This window comes from Parasteatoda tepidariorum, chromosome 10 (genome assembly GCF_982258835.1).
Source record: "Parasteatoda tepidariorum strain Cologne lab strain chromosome 10, Ptep-v5.0, whole genome shotgun sequence".
NCBI lineage: Eukaryota > Metazoa > Arthropoda > Arachnida > Araneae > Theridiidae > Parasteatoda > Parasteatoda tepidariorum.
This window is the reverse complement of record NC_141764.1, coordinates 39304840-39326823: the sequence shown is the minus strand read 5'-3', so window position 1 is coordinate 39326823 and position 21984 is coordinate 39304840. Positions and strand designations below refer to the sequence as shown.

The following is a 21984-nucleotide window of genomic DNA, read 5'->3' as shown; positions in this document are numbered from 1 at the left end:
ACAACATGTAATTTTTTTTATTGTTAATATTTACTGATAACTTATTAATTATATAACTGTAAATAACATAAAAATATTAAAAATTAATTTTAAACAAATTTCTTTACACAATAGTTATTCTATGACAATCCAGTCATTTTGACTGCTTTTGAGCAAAATAGGTATATTCTAAGTTCCAGTCTTTCTAGTGTTAAAAGAACTGAACTTAAAACAAATATTTCAAATAATTAAATTAATATAATTTAATTAAACTAATTAACATATTATATATTAACATTAAATTAATATATTTTTAGATTTAATTTTTTTTAAACTAATAAATAACTTTTCAACTTTTAAACCCCTAACGGACCAAAAGATTTTCTAGCTTCCCGTTAGATATAATTGCAATAGTTAAATATATTAGTTATATTTATAAAAATAATTAATCATAGTATTTAAATTTATTGTTAATTGGAAAACAATAAGAATCATTTAATATAAGTGTCGTGCTCATTTTATGGCTGCATTGATCTATAACGGCTTATATTTTCTATAAGCCACAAAGCTTTGCAGTTTCAAAAAACTGATTTTTTCCTTCATTTGGATATTGTGCACTATTTTCAAAATCAACAAAGAGGGCGCTGGCTGTTGCTAGTGATTCAATTTTAAAGAATATTAGATTACTTCGCTTGCCTCTGTCAATCAAGTTTTAAGAGTCATTCACTTTTCAAGGCAAACTCATGAACAACAAGGATCCCTTTAATTGCGGGATGTGACATTCTTAATTATTGTACTCGACTTTCGTGTCGGTTGTGACGCGTGTACGAGCCCTTAAACGTGCATCTACAGTCATATCTTTACCGATACATGAATAGCGGTTACTTTTAAGAGTTAACGACAATTCTCATGAATACGATGACAGCAATAAACAACTCTTTACAATAGGATGTAACATCCGAGGATGTAGTTCCGAGAAACATATTGTAATTTATGTACGCTGAGCAATCGCATAATTTTCATTTCACTACAGCTGTTGTATAGCTTTAATATTGATAAAGGGTAAAATAATTCAAATAAATTAATAAAAACATGCATCGTTTTATTAAAAACATCTATCGATTAATTAAAAAAAACATTTTTATTTTAAAAAAATTAACGGACAATTTTAAATAAAAGTAGAATGGTTATTCATTAATGACGCTAACCTGTAAAATGCTAAATTAACTAATTTTAAATTATAAATTTATTGGAACTAAGATACGTGTTTTAGTGATCACAAAATAGATATGAACATTTTCCTAAATATTTCTTACGTATTACAAAAACAATTACGTATTACAAAAATACAACGTATACGTATTACGTATTCAGGGTTGCCACTCAAATCTGGAGAAAAAAAATTCCCTGTACATGTTATACGCAATATATTAAGAGGAAATAACAATTAGTGTGCTCTTCTGTGAGCTATATTGGGCTAACTATATTTATTAGTTTCAATTGCTGGAAAAACAGCTGAACATACTTAAATAATGCTATGGTAAATGAAATAGTTTAGTATAGCTGAAATGTCATGGTTAAATATCCCATAGATTACGCTTTGAGTGGTCACCATTTTTTAAAAGACAAAAATAAAACAAAATTCCCTGTACTCAGTTTGTAAAGAAAAAATCAAAATTCCCTGTTATTTTAGGTGATTTTTAAAACGCTTACGTATTATAAAAATATAATTAAAAACTTCAAGCTTAAAATAGAAAAGACAGACATTTAAAAAGAAACACGAAAATGAACAAATCAAAGCATTCATATACCAACGTAGATACAATTTTCCAGATAAATTGAATATAAAATAGATTATTGTATTGTTGATAATGCATTTTTAAACGCTGTTTTAAGAGCAATACGAAGAAGGAATTGATCGAATGAAGAAAAAAAATGAAATTATATTTCATCCATTATTTCAATCAATAAAAATAATAAGTAGAGTTCACACCAGCAATGAAAATGTGGTTCATTAGGACTACTTAGGCATTCATTAAGTGGTCCAAATATTTATTATGTTAGACAAACTTAAGAAAAAAATAATATATAACACTCTAAAACTAATTAGGTTCATTAGCCCATAAAAATTGAAGATTTTACAGAAGTGTTTGTGAGCCTAACTCAAAAATCCTACCAATTTCTTGAGTAAAATCATTAATGATGCATTTCAAAAAATTAATGTCCCTATAAATTTAAATGGCTGATATTTTCAAAATATGAAATTCTAATGAAATTATATGCACCATAATTTAAATGAATAATTATTTATAAGTTTACTTTTATCTCTAATCACATTTATTATTCTACAAGAAAAAATATTTACAAATGAAAGAGATGCCAAGCATAAATTCTAGTTCTAATATTTTTAAATAAAATATACAAGAATTTTTATACAAAAATGTGATCGATGATTTCTTAAAACTTCTGGGACCTTGGATAACCGGAAACTTTCAGATCGTGGTTAGCGAAAAATTCGAATTTTTCCGGAGCACAATCATCTCTGGGATTAATATTGATTAAAATTAAGTGTAAAAAAGCTAAAATTATATTAGTAAATCAATTCAACATAGAGATTAGAAAGCTGTGACTAAACAAGTAAATAAATGAGGAAAACAAAGGGAGTAAGAATGGACAAAATATTACATTAAAAATTAATTAAGCTAAAATTATATTAGTAAATCAATTCAACATAGAGATTAGAAAGCTGTGACTAAACAAGTAAATAAATGAGGAAAACAAAGGGAGTAAGAATGGACAAAATATTACATTAAAAATTAATTAAGCTAAAATTATATTAGTAAATCAATTCAACATAGAGATTAGAAAGCTGTGACTAAACAAGTAAATAAATGAGGAAAACAAAGGGAGTAAGAATGGACAAAATATTACATTAAAAATTAATTAAGCTAAAATTATATTAGTAAATCAATTCAACATAGAGATTAGAAAGCTGTGACTAAACAAGTAAATAAATGAGGAAAACAAAGGGAGTAAGAATGGACAAAATATTACATTAAAAATTAATTAAGCTAAAATTATATTAATAAATCAATTCAACATAGAGATTAGAAAGCTGTGACTAAACAAGTAAATAAATGAGGAAAACAAAGGGAGTAAGAATGGACAAAATATTACATTAAAAATTAATTAAGCTAAAATTATATTAGTAAATCAATTCAACATAGAGATTAGAAAGCTGTGACTAAACAAGTAAATAAATGAGGAAAACAAAGGGAGTAAGAATGGACAAAATATTACATTAAAAATTAATTATCTAAAAATTATAAAATTTTAAATTCTATTTTCTATTCTAGTCAATCCTAAAAGAGCAAAAAATGTTATTCTATTGATAATAAGATATGTGCGTGTTTCTATATAAGATATGAGCGGGGTACTTTAGACAGCGCAAAAACTATGTATTCAGGAGGGGGGGGGGAATCATAAAAATAGACATCAAGATATAAATCCTGAAAATTCGATTAAGAACAAAAATATTCTAATTGAAATTTTAAACAAAATGATTTACAATGGCCCAACAAAATAAAAAATGCAAATAAACAGAAAATTATAACAAGTAATTCGTATGCTTTAAGGAAATTTAAATAAGTACACCTCAAATAAAGTATTAAAAAAAAACTTACCACTGAAATTTTCTTGGACTGATGAACTCGTTAAAACGAAAAAATAGACCCATATTTAGATACATTAGCATATACAAAGCATAAAATATCTAACAAAATATTTACATATCAAAACAAAAATATGTTTTTCCTACATAGCTTGGCTGTACGAAAAAACCACAGCGAATAATTTAGTCACGTGCAAAACAAAGCGGGTGTAAAACTTTACTAAGCAACGGGGTCAGCATCCTTTTCAGAGGAGGATGAGGAAGCTGAAGAGTTGGACCAATCACAAGAAAGAAGCAGTTAAGAGGGGGATTTTTAGTCGGGGGCCTTGAATGGGGATTCTTCACGTGCGACAGGTTTTCAGAAACTTAAGATTTATGGCTTTGGAAACATTTGATATAAGTAAAAGTTATGCTACTCAATTAAATAAACAGCTCCGTAAAAATATAGGGTCGACAATATTTAAAGTGGATTAAGTGTTTATTTTATATATAATTATATTTAAAATTAACCGAATACACTAAATGCGAAAAAGAATGAGTTTCTACAGATTAAGCTGTTTATTTTTATCTTTTACCCCAGCTTAGAAACTCCTATAAGATGGATACATTAGTAGAGTTCATTTTCTAGCTTTCGTTTCAAGATTTTTTTTTCTTTCCATTTACAAACTCAGAGAAGATGAAGGAAAAAAAGTTGAGAATTGGTTTTTAAAGATTAATCGAAGCTAAAGAAGCATTTAATTGCAATTACATTACAATTATTGAAACAAATAATATTTATTTATAATTATAACAACAAAAGTACTGTGTTTAAAACGCTTTTTTTCTTTTCTTTTAAAAGTAGGTATTAAATGTCTAACGTTTAGTGCACTGTTCTGTCGTAGCTAAAGATGTATTTAAGTATAATTTCTTAATTAGTATTCATCGCGAATGATTAAAAATTATATTAGTCAGGGGCCTGTTTAGAAGAAATTTGGGTCTGCTAACGGACCCTTCACAAAATATCTTTTCATAAAAACGGACCCTTCACAAAATATTTTAACTTAAAAACGGACCCTTCAGAAAATAATTTATCTTTTAATTGGACCCTTCACAAATATGTTTATCTTCATTATTGTTTTATTAATCGAATAAACCCTTCCCAGGAAGGGGGGGGAAGAAAGACAGATGTAAACGAACTAAATTTTGTCTTCGGCAGACGCTTCTTCCTTTAATCGTCCCAAATGAATATTCTGCGTTCAGCAGTATAGGCTAAATACCAAATATTTGTATGTTGAATCGCTAATTTAGAAGCTGCAATTGCTGTTTATTTTTTAAAATTTTATTTTTTTAAGTGTAATTTTACAGTGTTGAGCATAATCTTGTATGTCTTTACAATTTAAAAACTCCTTGAAAAAGTTTTTTTGCAATAACGGACCCTATTTGCACAAATTCACAAAAGCGAACACTGGTTGAAAGAACGTGACTTAACGTTTATTTTATATTCACAAATTACGAGTAATTTTTTCACAATTTTACAAAAACGGACCTTTCACAAAATGTCTGGACAGATCCATGTTAGTGCAAGTGAGAAATTATACTTTACTAAACAATGAGCAAGCTTTTTAAAAAATAAATCTGAATCGGGAAATTCTTAACTAAGAACAGTACACTAAACCTTGCACTTTAAATGCGTAATTACAAAAAAAAAGAAAAAAAAGCGTTTTAAATATACACAGTACCGTTGTCACTATAGTTGTAAACTCGTAATTTTAAATGAAAATTAATTTTCGATAAAATATTACTTTTTACTGTTCAGTTTAGAGATCATAATAAAATTTTAGATAACAATTTTATTCTTTTTTAGTTATTTTCCAATTAATTCCTACAAAATATTAAATCTTAGAAGATCGATAGGAAATTAAAATATAAAAAGAACTTATTCAAATACGCTAATTAACAATTTTAACAGGAACGTTTTATTTATAAATTACAATTTTTGGTTTAAACATTAAGTGAATCGTCCAGCTGCAGAAGTTAGGAAGCGCGAACAATACCTATTTCTTCTCATTTTCTTTTAATAGAAAACTAGGAGGCTTCGCCCCCTGCTCGCTGACGCTCGCCAACCCCCGGAACTGCCTTCGCAGTTCATTTCGGATTGCTTCGCAATCCGATGTTCGCTTTGCTCGCTCATTGGATACGTTCTTAACGTCTAGCTTTTGTATACTTTTTTGAACACTGAAGTTCCGAAAACCTTTCACTGTAGAAAATTCTAAACCTGTGCATTTCAATATTAATTTGAAATTGCAAACAGTTCACATATTTTTCTTAATCACACTATTCTAAATTTCAGTTGTTGAGAAAAGTAACTGTTGTAAGTTTTGTTTTAAAGTCTTTCCCACCAGAGGGCTAAAACCATGTGTTGTAAAAGAATATGAAATAGTACTGAGCGCCTGATGTAAAGCATCGGCTTCGATGAAGAAAATTTTGTGAGAATTTTTTTGATAATTCGGTGAGAATTCACCCGATTAGACATATGATGCTCACTACGTGCTCTTGCGCGCCGAAGCATATCAATTAAAAATGAAAACTGTTGCCAACGCGAGAAAAGAAATATCATCGGTTTTATTGATGCATACGTACGTATTAGCGTTTTATATAATATAGACTAGTGGGCTGCGCCCCCTGCTCGCTGACGCTCGCCAACCCCCGAAAATTGCTACGCAATGTTATATGGTTTGCTTCGCAAACCAAGCTAGTTTCGCTCGCTACTAACTTAGGTAGATTGCAAATGCACAAAATTCTAAGAATTCAAAACAATCATTCAAACCCGTATAACAACTTTTTTTTCTAAAAAAAATTACTTCTTTTTAGTAAATACTGAGTCCTTAAAATAAATTTGAATTCAAATAAATGACATGTGATTCGTTAAATCTATTAGAAATATGCTATGGTATAAAATCTTAAGATAAAATTTCTAAAACTGATATCTCTTTAAAAAGGTTAAAATTTCGGCTATAATTAAGTCTATTAAAAATTGAAATAAGTGAATTGCAATGGAAAAACCTGCATTAACAAATAAATTCTAGTAAAACAAATAAATTCGTGTTATAAATCAAAAATTGTCAAATAAATTCGTGAAGAAAAAAAACGCTTTCGACAAAAAGCTAAAATAGAGATCTATCGACAAAGACTTCTGCCTAGCTTATGCTCTCCCTGGTTATTTCAGTTTTTAAAAGCGCTATATGTTGAGCCATCTTAGCTAGATTTGGCATGTGACATTTTTAGCGGCAATCATTGGTCTATTTTCTAGCGTTGCCATTCGGGGAGTTGTAATGAGGCTTTTTTTTATCGCCGTGTAAGAGAAATATATATATAGATAGATAATTGTAACTAAGATTTTCCAATAATGGAGAGGTACTGTTTGAAAACAAATTATCCTATCGTAATTAGTACGTATATTGTGTGCTTCCTTTATAATCCCCCCCCCCCCCAAGTTTTTATGAAAATAACATGTAGAAATAACAGCTTCTGAAATGCAACTTGTCGCAAATCATCCGAAACTTACCAACAAATTCAGATGAAATTTCAGACAACATAAAAAGGAATTTGAAGTCACAAGAATTTCAAAAAATCTTTTTTTTTTCTTTTTTCAAATGTTCTGTCTAGTAACACGAACACATAAAATCAAGAATAATTTCCTTAGTATTAAAGCAATAGGAAGAGAATTCACAAAAAGAAAGAAACTTGGGAAAATCGTAAATAATAAAAGAAAAGTAATAGAATTTCAGCGAAGATGGACACAATTCTTACATCTTTATGCTCATTTCTCCTAGAAAGAATTAGATGTTGAAAGAAGGTTATTTTTTTTCCTCGTTTCATTTCATAAGGCAATGTATGGACTAATTTTAATCAAAAACAGTTTTGTAAACCGAAAAAAAAAAGAAATCAATAAATCAGTACAGAGCAACGCTACGATATCAACCACAACATTAAAAGGAATATACCGACTCAATTAATAAAACTAAAATAATTTCTTTTATTATTATTATTTGTTGCCCTTCCCGGGAGCTTCACGTTATTAATTAAGTAAAACAGGTTTTTTATAGTTCATCCCATCATAATAAAGATTTTATCTCATTTTATAACCATCGTTTGAACAGCCGACATAATTCTGAGTTTATTGCTACCTATGTTCAAAGCCGTAGCCTTGTAATTTTGAACCCGATCTAGAAGACAAGGGAATAAACTCCTAGATCAGGGGTGGCGAACCTTCATGCACCAACGTGCCATTTTTTCTAAAATATATTTTAGTGAAGTCATAGACGTGCCGACATATAGTTTCAACTTCGTGATTATTGGGTAAATAATAATACTAAATACTATCAACTCAAAACTCTTTATTTACTACGAAAAAATGCAATTCTCAACTTTTGCAATGTCTCAGTTATACGCGTAATTCAACTTAAAGTAACATCAGTGTGACTTCTGTTGTTGCAGATTAGATGACAAATAACTTATATTAGGGTTATAAGATGTTAGTTTAAGCAGAACTGTTAATTTTGTTTGCTAGTTATTTATTGTTCGCTTGCTTTTTTTTATGGCTATTAATTGCTTTTTTTTTGGCATTAATTGTTCTCTTTTTTGTGAATTTTAATTGAATTGTTAATATGCTTCATAGTAAACTTTGTGATCAGTGGCGTGCCCAAAATATTGTGTCGCGTGCCATAAGTGGCACGCGTGCCACTGGTTCGCCATCCCTGTCCTAGATCAAGTATCGGGAGAAATTTGCCTTCCTGGAAGACTTATTGATGCAACTAACCTGCATTTGCGTTACATGGAAAGGAAAACCACGAAAACCTCTAACGGTTAACCTGACGGCAAGGGGACTAATCAATAATCAGTCTACCATTGAGGATATTTTACGTCAGCAATGTGGTAGGTGTAAGCCGGATGCGGAATTCGTATCGACCAGCAATTGTTGGGATTCAAACCCGGTTCACCTCTTATTGGAAAGCGAACGCTCTATCCCCTGAGCCATCAAGGCTCCCATAATAAAGATTTAATAACCGTCATTGAACAGCCGACCCAATTTTTGGGTTTACGATTACTAATGTTCAACTACGTAGCCTTGTAATTTTGAACCCAACACAAAAAACAAGGGAACTCCTGGATCAAGTATTGGAAGAAATTTGCCTTCGTGAAGGACTTTTTGATGGAACTAATTCACATTTGCTTTACATAGGGAGGAAAATCACGAAAACCTCCCACTATTACCCTGTATTGGGAGAAATTTGCCTTCGTGGAGGACCTTCTGATGGAGGTGACCCGCATTTGTGTTACATGGAGAGGAAGACCTCCCATGGTTAGCCTGACGGCAACGGGACTCTAATCCGTGATCCGTCTACCATTTAGGATATTTTACATCAGCACTGTGGTCGGTGCAACCCGGATGCGGAATTTGTATAGACTGGGATCCGAACCCGGTTCGCCACATTGGAAGGCGAACGCTCTATCCCCTGAGCCATCGCGGATCCCATAATAAAGATTAACTGTATTCAACATCACTTGCCTTGATGCCACTGCTTGCGGCCAACTCACTATAGTCGAAATTTATCACTATCAAGAAATTTTCGCAGGTACATACCTTTTTGCGAGTGGCCATAAGACACTTATTTTCACAGTATCGGTATTAAAACAACGTATATTTGGCAAATAAAACCAAATTAAAGCTGAAATTTCAAAAACAAATAGAATTCTTATAAAACCTTGATAAGGACTTGAGAATATGACCCATTCTTAGAAGTCGTAGAAAAAAAGCTCTTAATTTTAATTCATTAAAATATCAATGCACTACCTTGAGCAAATTTCTAAAAAAAAAATTCTAAAACTACGGAAAATTCATTGTAGAATTCTTATTAAAACTGCACTAATTACCATAACACCAGTGATACATATTGCCAAAATTAATTGAGCATCAACGTATGACGATTTTCTACGGTTCCAATAAACGAATCATAATTAATAGGAACTTATTAAAAACATAACTTAAATATCTGTTATTGAAATGACAAAATGGGATCAAGAACCTATAAATTTCGTATCAAATTAGAGGGAATTTTATTTATTACTTTCTCTCAATTAAACTGTCAACTAAAATTTAAAAAAAAAACAATAACGTTAAATGCTATTGTCTTTTCTTCTCTTTCGAAGAAATGGGGTTAAGAACATTTGTCGGAAACAGCGAGGCGTTAATAAATGTTAGAAAGACTGTTAGCAGGGAAAATAGTAGTGCAAAAAGCATCAAAATTTTGTCAATTGCTAATTAGAAAATAAATCAGCTCTAAATTTAAAATTATTTGTTTTTTAATTATTAATATAATTACAAGTACTACATGTATTCTTATGAAAAATATGAACGATCTAACTAACATTATTACGAAAGAACTTTAAAAAGTAGACTAAAAATTATACAAGAAAGTTAACTCTCTGTAGCTAGTTATTATTACAATCTTATAATATTTTTTTAAAAAAAGTAGCAATATTATAAGAAATAAATAAAAACAAAGAATAGTTTCATTCCAATACTAAAATTTATTCACAATCTGTGATTTCATAATCAGTAAAAATACAATTTTAATTATAAAACTACAAACAATACAATAAGTTTCACAAGCATTCATTTTCAGAAACAAGAAAAAAAGGATGGTGATGAGAAAATCGCTGAAGTTTTTCGATAAAAAAAATCATTTTACCAAATAAAGAGTTCAAAATAAAAGTTTTGTGCAAAGACTTTAAATCAGAAATGAGCTTGTTTAGTTAAATTATTATTTTACAAAATTACGAAGTCCCACTTTACACTTGCTTCATTTCGTCCCCCAATCTTTTTGACAGTCATCTTAGAACAAAATTTATGCATTATACATTTCATTCTATAGTATTTTATCAACGTTCGCCTCCTTTTTTGTAATTAGATAAGAAAAATAAATACAAATGCGAACTTAAATGCAAATTTTACAAATCTCAATAATAAAATGCGTAATCTTGGCCCTTACATTACCTGTCTTAATTTTTTTTTTACAAACAATTTTTGCAGTTCGGAAAAAAAAAGCAAATCATTTTTTGAAAAGTCGATAAGTTTTTAACCTATCTTTAAAAGACCATTAATGTAGAAAAAGTTTGCTTACTTAAAATGTGGCTTATGCCATTTTTTTTTTCACGTATCCATCTATTTTTTTAACTTTATTCTGAAGGCTTCTATTTGAAAAACAAATGCCATTGATAATTTCGTTCGTTACTAAGATTTCTATAATTAAAAATATCTAAAACAATTTAGTTCTTTGCTAAATGTGTCGAAAATAGACGAGGGATGAAACTTGGCGCAATATTTTGACTAGTCCCCCTTTCAAGAGCGAACTTTCAAAAAATATAATAAACATTTGTCTTGCAACAAAAGGGAAATGGATATTGAAAAAAATTGCGATATGTGTAACAACTTTCAAACAATTTATGTATTCCAGGGGGGGGGGGGATGCTAAACTCATCAAAAATAGCCATTTTAGAACTTCAAACTTCCACCTTCTAGCAAGGTTATGATTTTCCCCAAACCAAAAAAATCATAATTGGATTTTATTATTAACAATTCAGCTCCATTAAGTCCATAATAGAATACAATACAAACTACGTACAATGTAGAAGGAAAAAAAAAACGTTAATTTGAATAATTTTGGTCTTATGATAGGATCTTCACATTCTAGGACTCAATCTTAATGGCTCGAGGGCGCAATATTAAGGACGAAATACGCAATAATTAAAAATTAACATTGAAGAGTTCCAAACTTCGGAGCGTTCTCCTGACTAAATTATTGGAACCATATTTTCCAGGTTGCGGTAACCCCCTATATTTTGAGGGTCAGAAATCCGAACCCATCAACAACAAAAAAATATATGCTTATTCAGAGAAAGTACGTTTACATTTTCATCTTTCGTAATTTAAAATATCGTGTGCACTAATTAATTAGCATATTTTAGATCACCCCCCTCAAGCTGTTAAGATGGTAAATTCTGAAATAATTTAAATGAAATTGAATTCACTTATAAAAAATTCATTTTAAGTACTATTTTCCTTACTTGTGAGTCTTATTACAGTTTCAAATTACACTTGCACCATTTAACTGGTGAAATAATTGACCCAAAAATTTTGACTCAAAATTACATTTTAAAACAGATATGTTAGGTACAAAAATGTATAAGGTCTGACAAAAAAATAAAATCCTAAAATATTAGCGCAATGTTTCCAGAGCTAGATAAAATGTTTCAAATCCCTCTTGACACTTTCTATTATTTAAAGTCGTATAATTGAAATACACAGGAAGTTATCCTGATCACCGAGAGGATAGAAGTATATTGTGTTCGCAAACAGCTAGCTTTTGGGATCTTGCCATTTCTCTTTAAATTACCAAGGACAAGTCGTTTCACTATAGACAATCCAGTCGGAATTGCGATTCGGATCGAACAGATATATATTACTGGAAGTTCCTTTTTATGATAATATTACGTCATTTAAGATTTAGAAAGTCAGAATTTTTGAATTATTGTGCATTATAAGAAAGGACTGACTTAGTCAAACGAATTTTTATTATATTCTGAAACCTTAGTTTCATTATTTCTACCTCTACTTTTTTATACATCAGCTTCCACTCAGTTTTTTTTTTCTTTTTTTACAAATGGCAACACTCTGAATAAGTTTTACTATCATTATAAAATAAATAAAAAATCATTTTTGGACACAGAAAAAATTAACTTTTGAAAATAATTCTTTTTTAAAAAAAAGAAAAATTGAAATATTAACACGATACTAAGTTACATCGTACAAATTTCAATTGTCAATAAATCATAAAAATATTAAGAAAAACAAAAAAATGAGACCTCAAATAATTAAATATAAAAAAAATTTTAAAAATCCATGGTAAAATTTAAAAATATGAATTCTTTCATTCTTTTTTGCCCGAAACAGAGACAAAATTTAATATCGATGCAATGTGTATTATTTAACTCAGGGGTTTCCAACTGGCGGCCCGCGAAGCTTTTTTTTGTGGCCCGCGAACCAAAATATATTAGTTGTAATTTTTTTGCGGACAATTTTGGTAGAAAACCCATATGGGTTTTAAATACTTTTGAGTTTTATATCTTTTATATGCAATTAAATATTTTCCAAAAATCTACTTATTTTAATTTGCAATTCAATGCTTTTGTTTTGTACAACCTGATAAAAATCTGACAGTAATATTTAACGTTCCTTCGAACAAAACAAAAAAAAAAGAGTCCTATATAAAATTTTGATAAAGTTACGGCCCGCCATTTAACTGGTGTTTTTAATTGCGGCCACATGTCAGTTGGAAACCCCTGATTTAACTCATAATACAGGATAGAGTTATAGTAAATCAGACCTGTTTCAGAGAATTAAGATACCTAATATAAGGCAGTTATTATTAAAATTAAGATTGGAGCAAAACAATTATGATATTTATTATTAATATTACATCTAATGCACAGTGCGTAAAATAAAATAATAAAAAGAAAGATCATCCTGAATAATTAAATTTTTGATTTAATAATCGGACTAAATCTTAATAGTTCGAACGCATAATGCTAATTACTATAGAAGTGTATAGTAATGCTATAGTAATTATGCTAATTTTCTTTCATTAAAGTAACTATAGGCGATATTTTAATGAAAGAAATCATTCACAAAAACATACATTCTCTAAATAAAGATAATTTTTTCCGACGGATTTCGATTATTGATCCACAAAATACTTAACGCCAGATGTACCTGCTATCTGGAAAATAGAATTAGAGCTGAAAATCGATCAATGAAGCATTATTTAAATTTTCATTTTATTATTATTATCTTGAGGTAAGCAACTTAATTTAAATTTTTTGAAAAACAACTCATTTAGAGCATTTTAAATCAATCATTTTGCTAAGAAGATCTTGAAAAGTGTATGTATTTGGAGAAATTTTTTCTTTAAATAAAATTTCACAACCAACTTTAAATCAAAAAAAAAACATTCATTAAACTTGTTTAAAAATTGAGCATGATACGTTACTCACGTATGTAGTGTCAATTACACTTTAGGCGTTTATTGTTTTTGATGGTAGGATAGGTGTTTATTGTTTTTTAATGTCTCGTCAATTTGCAAAAAATAATTTAAAAAATTATAAAACTACAGGCAAAGCAAACTACAATATGTATTACAGATTCTATTCAACTTTTAGGCAAAAGAGATGAAAATTTGAAGTAGTTAATGGGCCTGTAATTGACAAATGAAACTGTGCAGGGGGGAAGGCTATTTAAAAGAGAAAAAAATTATTCTGGGATTCATTTTTAATTATTTTTCATAAAATTTTTCTAAGGCAACAACCAGGAAAATATGCTCTTTATTGTTCCCTGCTACCTACACAACTAAATACAAGTAAAAGGTATATCGATTAATATCATCTGCTTTGCGCATCAAATATAATGATTGTAAAAACTGTACGAAACAATAGTTTAATTTTATACAGATAAATACTGGGCCAAAATTATCATTTCACCAGTGTGAAATTATATTTTTTTGCAGTAAAAATTGTAATAGGCTGATCATATTGAAAAAAAAAAAAAAATTTCCCTCTTTTTAATGTACAGTAAAGTATTTTTCAACACATTTTTCTTTAATGTATTTAAAAATTAGGAAACTTTTTAACATTTTTTCCTATTTTTTTAATATATTATTTAAAAAAAATAGAAACATTTTTCAAGACAGCAGTTAATTTTTTTTAAAGCCAGGATTTTTAAAATTATTAGATTTAAGGAAATATAGCTTAAATATGAGTTGTATTTACACTGTTGTTAACAAACATATGCTGCACAAATAAAATTAGTGATTTTTCAACTAACTTTTACAAGATGAAAAATGTAATAAAACACATTGATTCACCTATTCTAACAGGAAATAGAGCACAATTTAAATTTAAAGAAACTATTTAATAGGAAAAAAAGTTTTTAATATTAAGATAAAAAAATTAAAGTAATTTTCTGTATTTATAATTGTTATCATTAGCTTTATATATCCAAATTGAAGAATTTATGTCTGACACGAAAGTAAAAAGTTTTAAATTAATTATACATATTTCACAAGTTAAGAACTGCATAGAAATCTTTATTTAAATTTACATTTAAATTACAAACAAATTCAAATAGTTTAAACAAGTTGCAAATGCATAATCATTTTTTGCTTTTGTGTGATTTGCGTCTGATACCAACAATTGAATTCATACAATTTGAACTTATTATCAGTTTTTATAAAACGAATTGGTTTTTGATAGGTTATGATGTACTAAATACTTGACATAAAAATTTGAGAATTTTGAACTTATATTTTATGAGAAATTTTCAAAGAAATTTATGTTCATTTTTTACGTCAGACACCCTGGAATTGCCTTAAAGGTATGTTTTAGCATACTAACGGTTTGAAAACTAAAAAATAATATTAGTTTTGTCATTTATTTTAACATGATGATGTTTTAAGTTTAACAATATCTTTATTGACATGTTACAGCATTAAATTATGAAGAAAAAAACACTATAAAAATATTTTTAGCAAATTTAATATTTTTTTATCTTAATACTTAATATAATGACAAATTTAAATTGAAAATTACAGTAAAAATTGTAATGTATGTATGCAGAATGTAAACATACTGCATACATACATTACAAATTTATTTACATTGGTAACAGAAAATTCGAAAATTAAACTGAAAAAAAAAAAAATTAAAGAACACCTTCCTATTTCTACTTTTAATAGCAGCAAACATAATGTATTTAACAAATAATTAAAAATAGACTTTGACAAACTTTAACTCTTTCAATGATGACATAATTTAACTAATTTAAAATACACAGATCAATGGGGCGCCTATTTTATTTTAAGCCTTTTTAAGAAACACTCAATCTTAAATTTGCTCACATTATTTGACATAAAGAAAAGCAAGTTTCTTCCACAATGGAAAAAACCACTCTGTAGGAAATAGGTTTTTTCCAACAAAAGAGAAAGAAATTCTTTTTCAAAAAGAAATATACATTTCAACAGTTTAAAAATACAATCTAGTTTAAACAATAGTATCAATTTTTGAGATATTTTTTGTATAACTTTTAAATCAGTAAAAACTTTTTTTTAAAAAAATTTTAAAAAAAACAAAGAATTCTGAAGAGAGAAAAAATTTTTTTTGAATGAATTTCTTAAAAAATTTAAATAACTAGTTTTTTAACATTTTATGTTAACGAGTAGTAAAAATTAATTTTATAATAATAAAAAGAACTATTAAAATAACAATCAAATTTTATTAATAACACTAAATTAACATATCACATACTAAGCATAGATACTAATAAAAACACAATGAATTCGCTAATACAAATAGTGTGTTAAGGATGAATATGAAACCAAGACTTTTAAATAATATGATATATAGGTTTTAAAATTCTACTAAAAACTAATAGTTAATTTAATAAAAAATTATAATTTAAAAATAAAAAAGTAAATGCGATAAAATTTAAATTTCTGTTGTTAAACTCTGTACTTGTAGTTAAACTGTATTGGCATTTTTAGTTTTTTTCATTTTTTCCAGTTTTCTAAGGTCTCTTTCACCGTGCTGGAAGAAATAGATTTCTTCCAGGCGAAATTCTAACGCTGTTTAACATAGACATTTTTTTAGAAAACAATTTCTACATAAATATTTAAGAATTGCAGATTTATGTTTATTTGAAATAATACAGATTCCCATTAGCAATTAAACTGCAAATTGTAAAAAAAAAATTAAAAAACTTCATCTTTTTGTTACAATCAAAATATAAGAATTTATTAAAGGAGAAAATTTTATTAGAATATAAAAAATTTTTATTAAAAAATAATAATTGAACAGTTACGATAAACAATTTGTTACTCCTACAGGGGTCTGTTTAGAAGAAATTTGGGTCCGTTAACGGACCCTTCACAAAATATCTTTTCATAAAAACGGACCCTTCACAAAATATTTTAACTTAAAAACAGACCCTTCACAATATGATTTTTCTTTGAATCGGACAATTCACAAATTTGTTTATCTTCATTATTATTTTGTTAATCGAATAAACCCTTTCCATGGCAGAAAACAAGAAAGATGGATGCAAACGAATTAAGTTTTGTCTTCGGCAGACAATTCTTCCATTATTCGTCCGAAATGAATATTCTGCGTTCAGCAGTATAGACTAAATACCAAATATTTGTATGTTGCATCTCTAGTTTAGAAGCAGCAATTGTTGTTTACTTTTTAAAATTTAATTTTTTTAATTATAATTTTACAGTATTGTGCATAATCTTGTATGTCTTTACAATTTAAAAACTCGTTGAAAAAGTTTTTTTTTGCAATAACGGACCCTATTTGCACAAATTCATAAAAGCGGACCCTGGTTGAAAGAATGTGAGTAATTTTTTCACAATTTCACGAAAAACGGACCCTTCACAAAATGTCTGGACAGACCCCTGTCCTAATACAACAGCTTCCTAATCTTAGATAATGGTTAAATGACCCAAGAATTTCTTTCATCAGCTTGTTGACCAAAGTTATTCAAAGATTTAATAATTTTTCAGGGCAAATAACTGCGGGGAGACCCCTTTTTCATTTTAATAAAATTTTTCTTTTGTCTAAAACAGGATAACCTTGCTAACATTGCTCTTACTTGGGCACCCGATAGAAAACGTAAAAGAGGAAGGCCGAGACTTACTTGGCAAAAATACCTGCACCAAGTTCTATACAAAGCAAAATTAAATAGATGAGTGGAGACAAGAAGACTGGCACAGGACATTGGTGTCTGGAAAAAGAGACTTGATGCCTTATGTGCCAGCTGCAGCGAAGAGGTTAGGTAGATAATTAAAATACTGAATTTTATATGCTTGTTATTAAAAATGGAAGTGGGTTACATTTATATTTTGATTTGGCTTTTTAGCAATGAATCTAGCTTTCTTAATTAGAGCTTATTTTAAAGCGACTTGAAAGAAAATCACAATTTTAAAAATAAATTTGATTTTTTTTCTATCAGAATCCAATTTTTATAGATATATTTAACTATCAAAGCACATAAAAAAAATTATAATTTCATCCTAAAACAATGCTTACTCAGGGCCCATGCCCAAATTATTAGCCAGTAAATTAGCAAAACATCAAAAGTAGTAGCCAATTTTCACAATTCTTAGCCCAAGGCAAAACTTAATTACTTATGATTGATTCTTATGATTCCCGTAAAAAATAAATCAAAATACAAATTTAATGTAAGTTAAATTTTTTTATAAAATGCAAATCAAGAGTTAATTTGTATTTGGGGAATAGTAAATAAGCAATGAATGGGAAAGACATCAGAATAGGTAGGCATTAATTTTTGATTACTTCTTAGACTAGAGAGCAATAATATAAGGATAAACCTTAAACAATGTTATGTTGTCGCATTATTGATATGTTATTGCCATGAGAAAATATATTTTCTACAAAAATAGTTGGATGATTATTCATCTTGCCACCATTTAATCTGTTTTATTGACACTTTATTGTAGGAAAGAATTTCGTCCAGTAACTAACATATTAATCAGCATTTTACGGCAGTTTGTTGCTGATGCTTACAATATCTGGATTTAATATAATTGTAATTAATTATGTGACGCATCTAAGGGAAATTACTGTAATCGAACAAAAATACAGGATTTGATCAAAAAAATTCCCTTTGACCTTTTGTACCTGGATTGAGGGGAACATATAATTTTCTTTCGGTAGAAAAAATCATTCGACAATACTTTCTTAAAACAAAATTTTTCTTGCTGAATTGACGAGTTTACCACATTTGGCAAGGTGGCGAATGGGTAGCACGGGCCCTATTAATATAATTCAAAAGTATTACTATATAGGTAATACAGTCAAACCTTAGTCCCTCCCTCCCGCATCTTAAGTTTTCTGCATGCATCTCCTTGCTTTACTGGTCTCATCACAAATATTATTCATATCAGTTTGGATCGTTTTGAAACTTGCAGATTCCCTCATCTATCATTCAGAGATTTCATAGACATTTTTAAAAAATTCAAGTTATTTTATATTTTGGTGGAGAAAAACAGTAACCTCTAATGTTAATAATGCAGAAAATGAGAATTTGTTTCAGTTAGGGGAAAATGCTTCGAATATCATGTTTGATATTAATGTATCAGTTGACAAAAATGTTTAAACTTTTAGTTACGGATGCTGAGAATTTATTTGGGTTGAGAAGAAAAAAATATCAAATTTTTTTTATTTAATTTAAATAAATGAATGCATTAATTGATTCATCTTTTGCGTCCTAAATATTTTTCAGTGTTTTTTAAATAAAAAAAATTTATTCTTATTGTAAATTTACTAATTTTCAAGCGCATTTTTATTTCTTTTCCTACTTTTTCGAATCAATATTTCATATAGAATCGCATTTGTCACTTTCCCATATCTATCATCTAATGTATTTCCAACCAAAATGGTTAAATTATGACAAATTAATAAAATTTTTAATACAAACTATTAAAAATAATTTCAAATTACTCTTAGCAAAACAAGTCTTTCTTGATTAAATATATACACAACTTACATACAATATAACTTAAATATTACTTCTGCTTAAATGAATATTCTAAAGGGGTATAATTAAAATATGTTTATTAAAAAGCAAAACATTTTACTTTCAGCTAGAGGAAAATTATAATTGGAGTTTCATGTCAATTTTATTAACATTTTCATATTTTTTAATAATTTATAACATACATTCATCTCTAATTATTTATCGACATAAAACTCTGGATATCAATGAATTAAACATTAAAATTGTATTGTAAAGAATACATTAATAAATAATGCTATAAAGTATTAAAAAAATAAATGACGAATTTCAAAAGAAAACAAAAGGTTTAAATCATGCAAACCCTGGTTTAATTATAAAACTGGGAAATTTCAGGACAAAGCAATTTTTTTCATAACTAATTAATCTTATTTTTATAGAAATAGCACATCCAAATTGAAAATACAAAGAATAGACTTACCAACTAAACATTCAGCTAAAATATTTCAGTTTCAGACGACAACTTCAGACTCAAAGCATGGATAACTAACCATTACCTGTAAATTAAATTGTTCAGACTTATTAATGAAACAAAATTTTTGTTTCTGAATATTTTAATTTTATTGTGTTAACATATTATTATTGATACAGTTATAATAGTTCAATTTTAATAAAACCAGATTCCATCAAGAAGCCAATGAAGCAAAAAATTGACAGAAGTGACAAATAATAAATCTTTATATATTGTATGAAATAAATACTGCAACTACTAGGTGATTCTCTGCCAACAGGCTAAAATGATGTGAATGAAATATACTATTTAATTTTCGATCAAAAAATGAATAGTTATTTGTTTCATATAAAGTTAGATGTGTGAATACATTAACTCATAAATCTGAAGTATTATTAGAAAGAAATATTTTTTATTAATTTTTAAACCCAAGAAATCTCATTCCCTCACTCACAACTCTTACCGGCTACAAAAACAAATCCCGCTGAAATATCTGTACAACTTTTCAACTTTTTTTTTAATAAATACTTGTTTAAAATAAATACATGTTTCTAAGTATTAAAGTTAATTTTTTGGTCATTGAATGGGTTTTTTATCTAGCAAAAAAATTAATCATAATTATATTAAACCCATATATTATATTATTCCCTCAGTCATCATGATTCACAATGAATTGAGATATATCACATATTATAAAACACATAATAAGCTTTTTGTACAGTTAAAAAAAAAAATTTCAACTCAATTGTGGGTTGGCTGATTTGTGAGATGATTTAAATGCTAAGAACGGGTTTAAATTGCTAAAAATGTTAAACTGTGTGTTGTTTATATTATAAAATTAAACTTTTCATTATTAAAATTAATTTTATTTTCTAATAATGTAGTATTTATTATGAAATAAATTCAAAATTAATTCCAGCTGATATTTGATAAATTTAATATTTTTTTAGAAATATTATTTGTAGTAGAAAAAAACTTTGTACTCTGAAAATTTTAAAACTGTTGAAAGACAGAAAATTAGAAACAAAGACACTGCATTATGCAAGGCAATTTAAATTTTTTATGCAATTACAAAAAGGTTCATAGGACAGTTTTTATCCATTGTGTCAAAAACTGACCCATGTCAAAGGCCTTGATTTGACCTGGTTAAAGCTGACTATTAAATAAAATGCAGCTGAATGAAAACAAGCTAACATTAATTACATATAGGCTTAACTTTTTTAATTTTTAAAAAAGGGTGAGCTGTTTGTTTTTGCTCTTCGTTTATTTAAAAAAAGTTTATTAGAGGGAAGAAAAAAGAAAAAAATGAGAGATGACAACGAAACTGCTTAATGTTTCACTGATTTAGCAACTATTTCTTTTTCAAAGCGTAATTCCATATTGATTGATTTCAAACTTAATAGAAAAATTTCAAATATTTATTATTTGCTGTCAAGCACAAAAAAATGAAATTGCCGCACTTGGTTATTGTTGTAGACACCATTATTTCTCTTCATAGAACGCAATTACAACTTTTAACATCATTTATAAATAATTTTCTGTTTAAAGACTGAAATATAAAAACGTTAGAGCAAAATTAACAAAACCTATTTTTACAAAGTGAATAAAAAATATCATGCATTCTCAAAAATTTTAAAATATAATGCGAGAGTATAAAAAAAAGCATTAAACAAAAACGTAAAGAAGAAATATTCTGCAATAAAATGAATAACATTGAAACTAACACAGTAACGAACTTCAGTATTTGAATATAACAATTAATTAAAAAATATTCGATGAATGCTTTAATTATTTAGTAAGAACTTGAAAGGACAAAACAATACGTACAAATGAATAGTTAACAAAGAAATTAAACTCCCTCAGAAATATATATTTAGTCACGTTGTAATATAAAATTTCACTTTTTAAAATTACCGCCCTTGTTGACATTTAAAATAAACTTTATAAGCGATTAACGACGACCGTCGACGCGATAACGATTATTTTATGTAATAGCTTTATAACTAAAATGTTAAAAAGCTAGAAAATAATCTTCAAATCAAACTGAACATTAGAAAAAATGCTGTATTCTTAGATAAAGTTAATAAATCAGTCAAATTTTTATTGCATAAAGGCTTATTTGTCATTGTTATTAAAAATTATTTATAAAAAGAATGTAACTTTAACTTCTATTTTGAAATATGCTGCTTGGATTTGAAG

The 21984-nt window shown here is 27.8% G+C and overlaps 1 protein-coding gene across 12 annotated transcripts in view; it reads right to left on the bottom strand.

Moving 5' to 3' along the window:
• LOC107437816 (uncharacterized) overlaps nucleotides 1–21750 on the bottom strand; it is a 134800-nt gene extending 113050 nt beyond the window's left edge. For 6 of the 12 annotated variants that reach the window (XM_087154040.1, XM_087154046.1, XM_087154053.1 and 3 more), the window contains exons 1-2: nucleotides 21613–21750; nucleotides 19756–19831 (exon numbers count right to left, since the gene is read on the bottom strand). In XM_087154040.1, coding sequence (XP_087010166.1) covers nucleotides 19756–19766 — 11 coding nt within the window. In that variant the 5' untranslated portion in view covers nucleotides 19767–19831; nucleotides 21613–21750. Of the gene's footprint in view, nucleotides 1–3662; nucleotides 3879–19755; nucleotides 19832–21509 lie in introns of those variants that run through there. The other 6 variants (XM_087154038.1, XM_087154044.1, XM_087154047.1 and 3 more) reach the window with 5 other exon arrangements.
• Nucleotides 21751–21984: the final 234 nt, after the last annotated feature.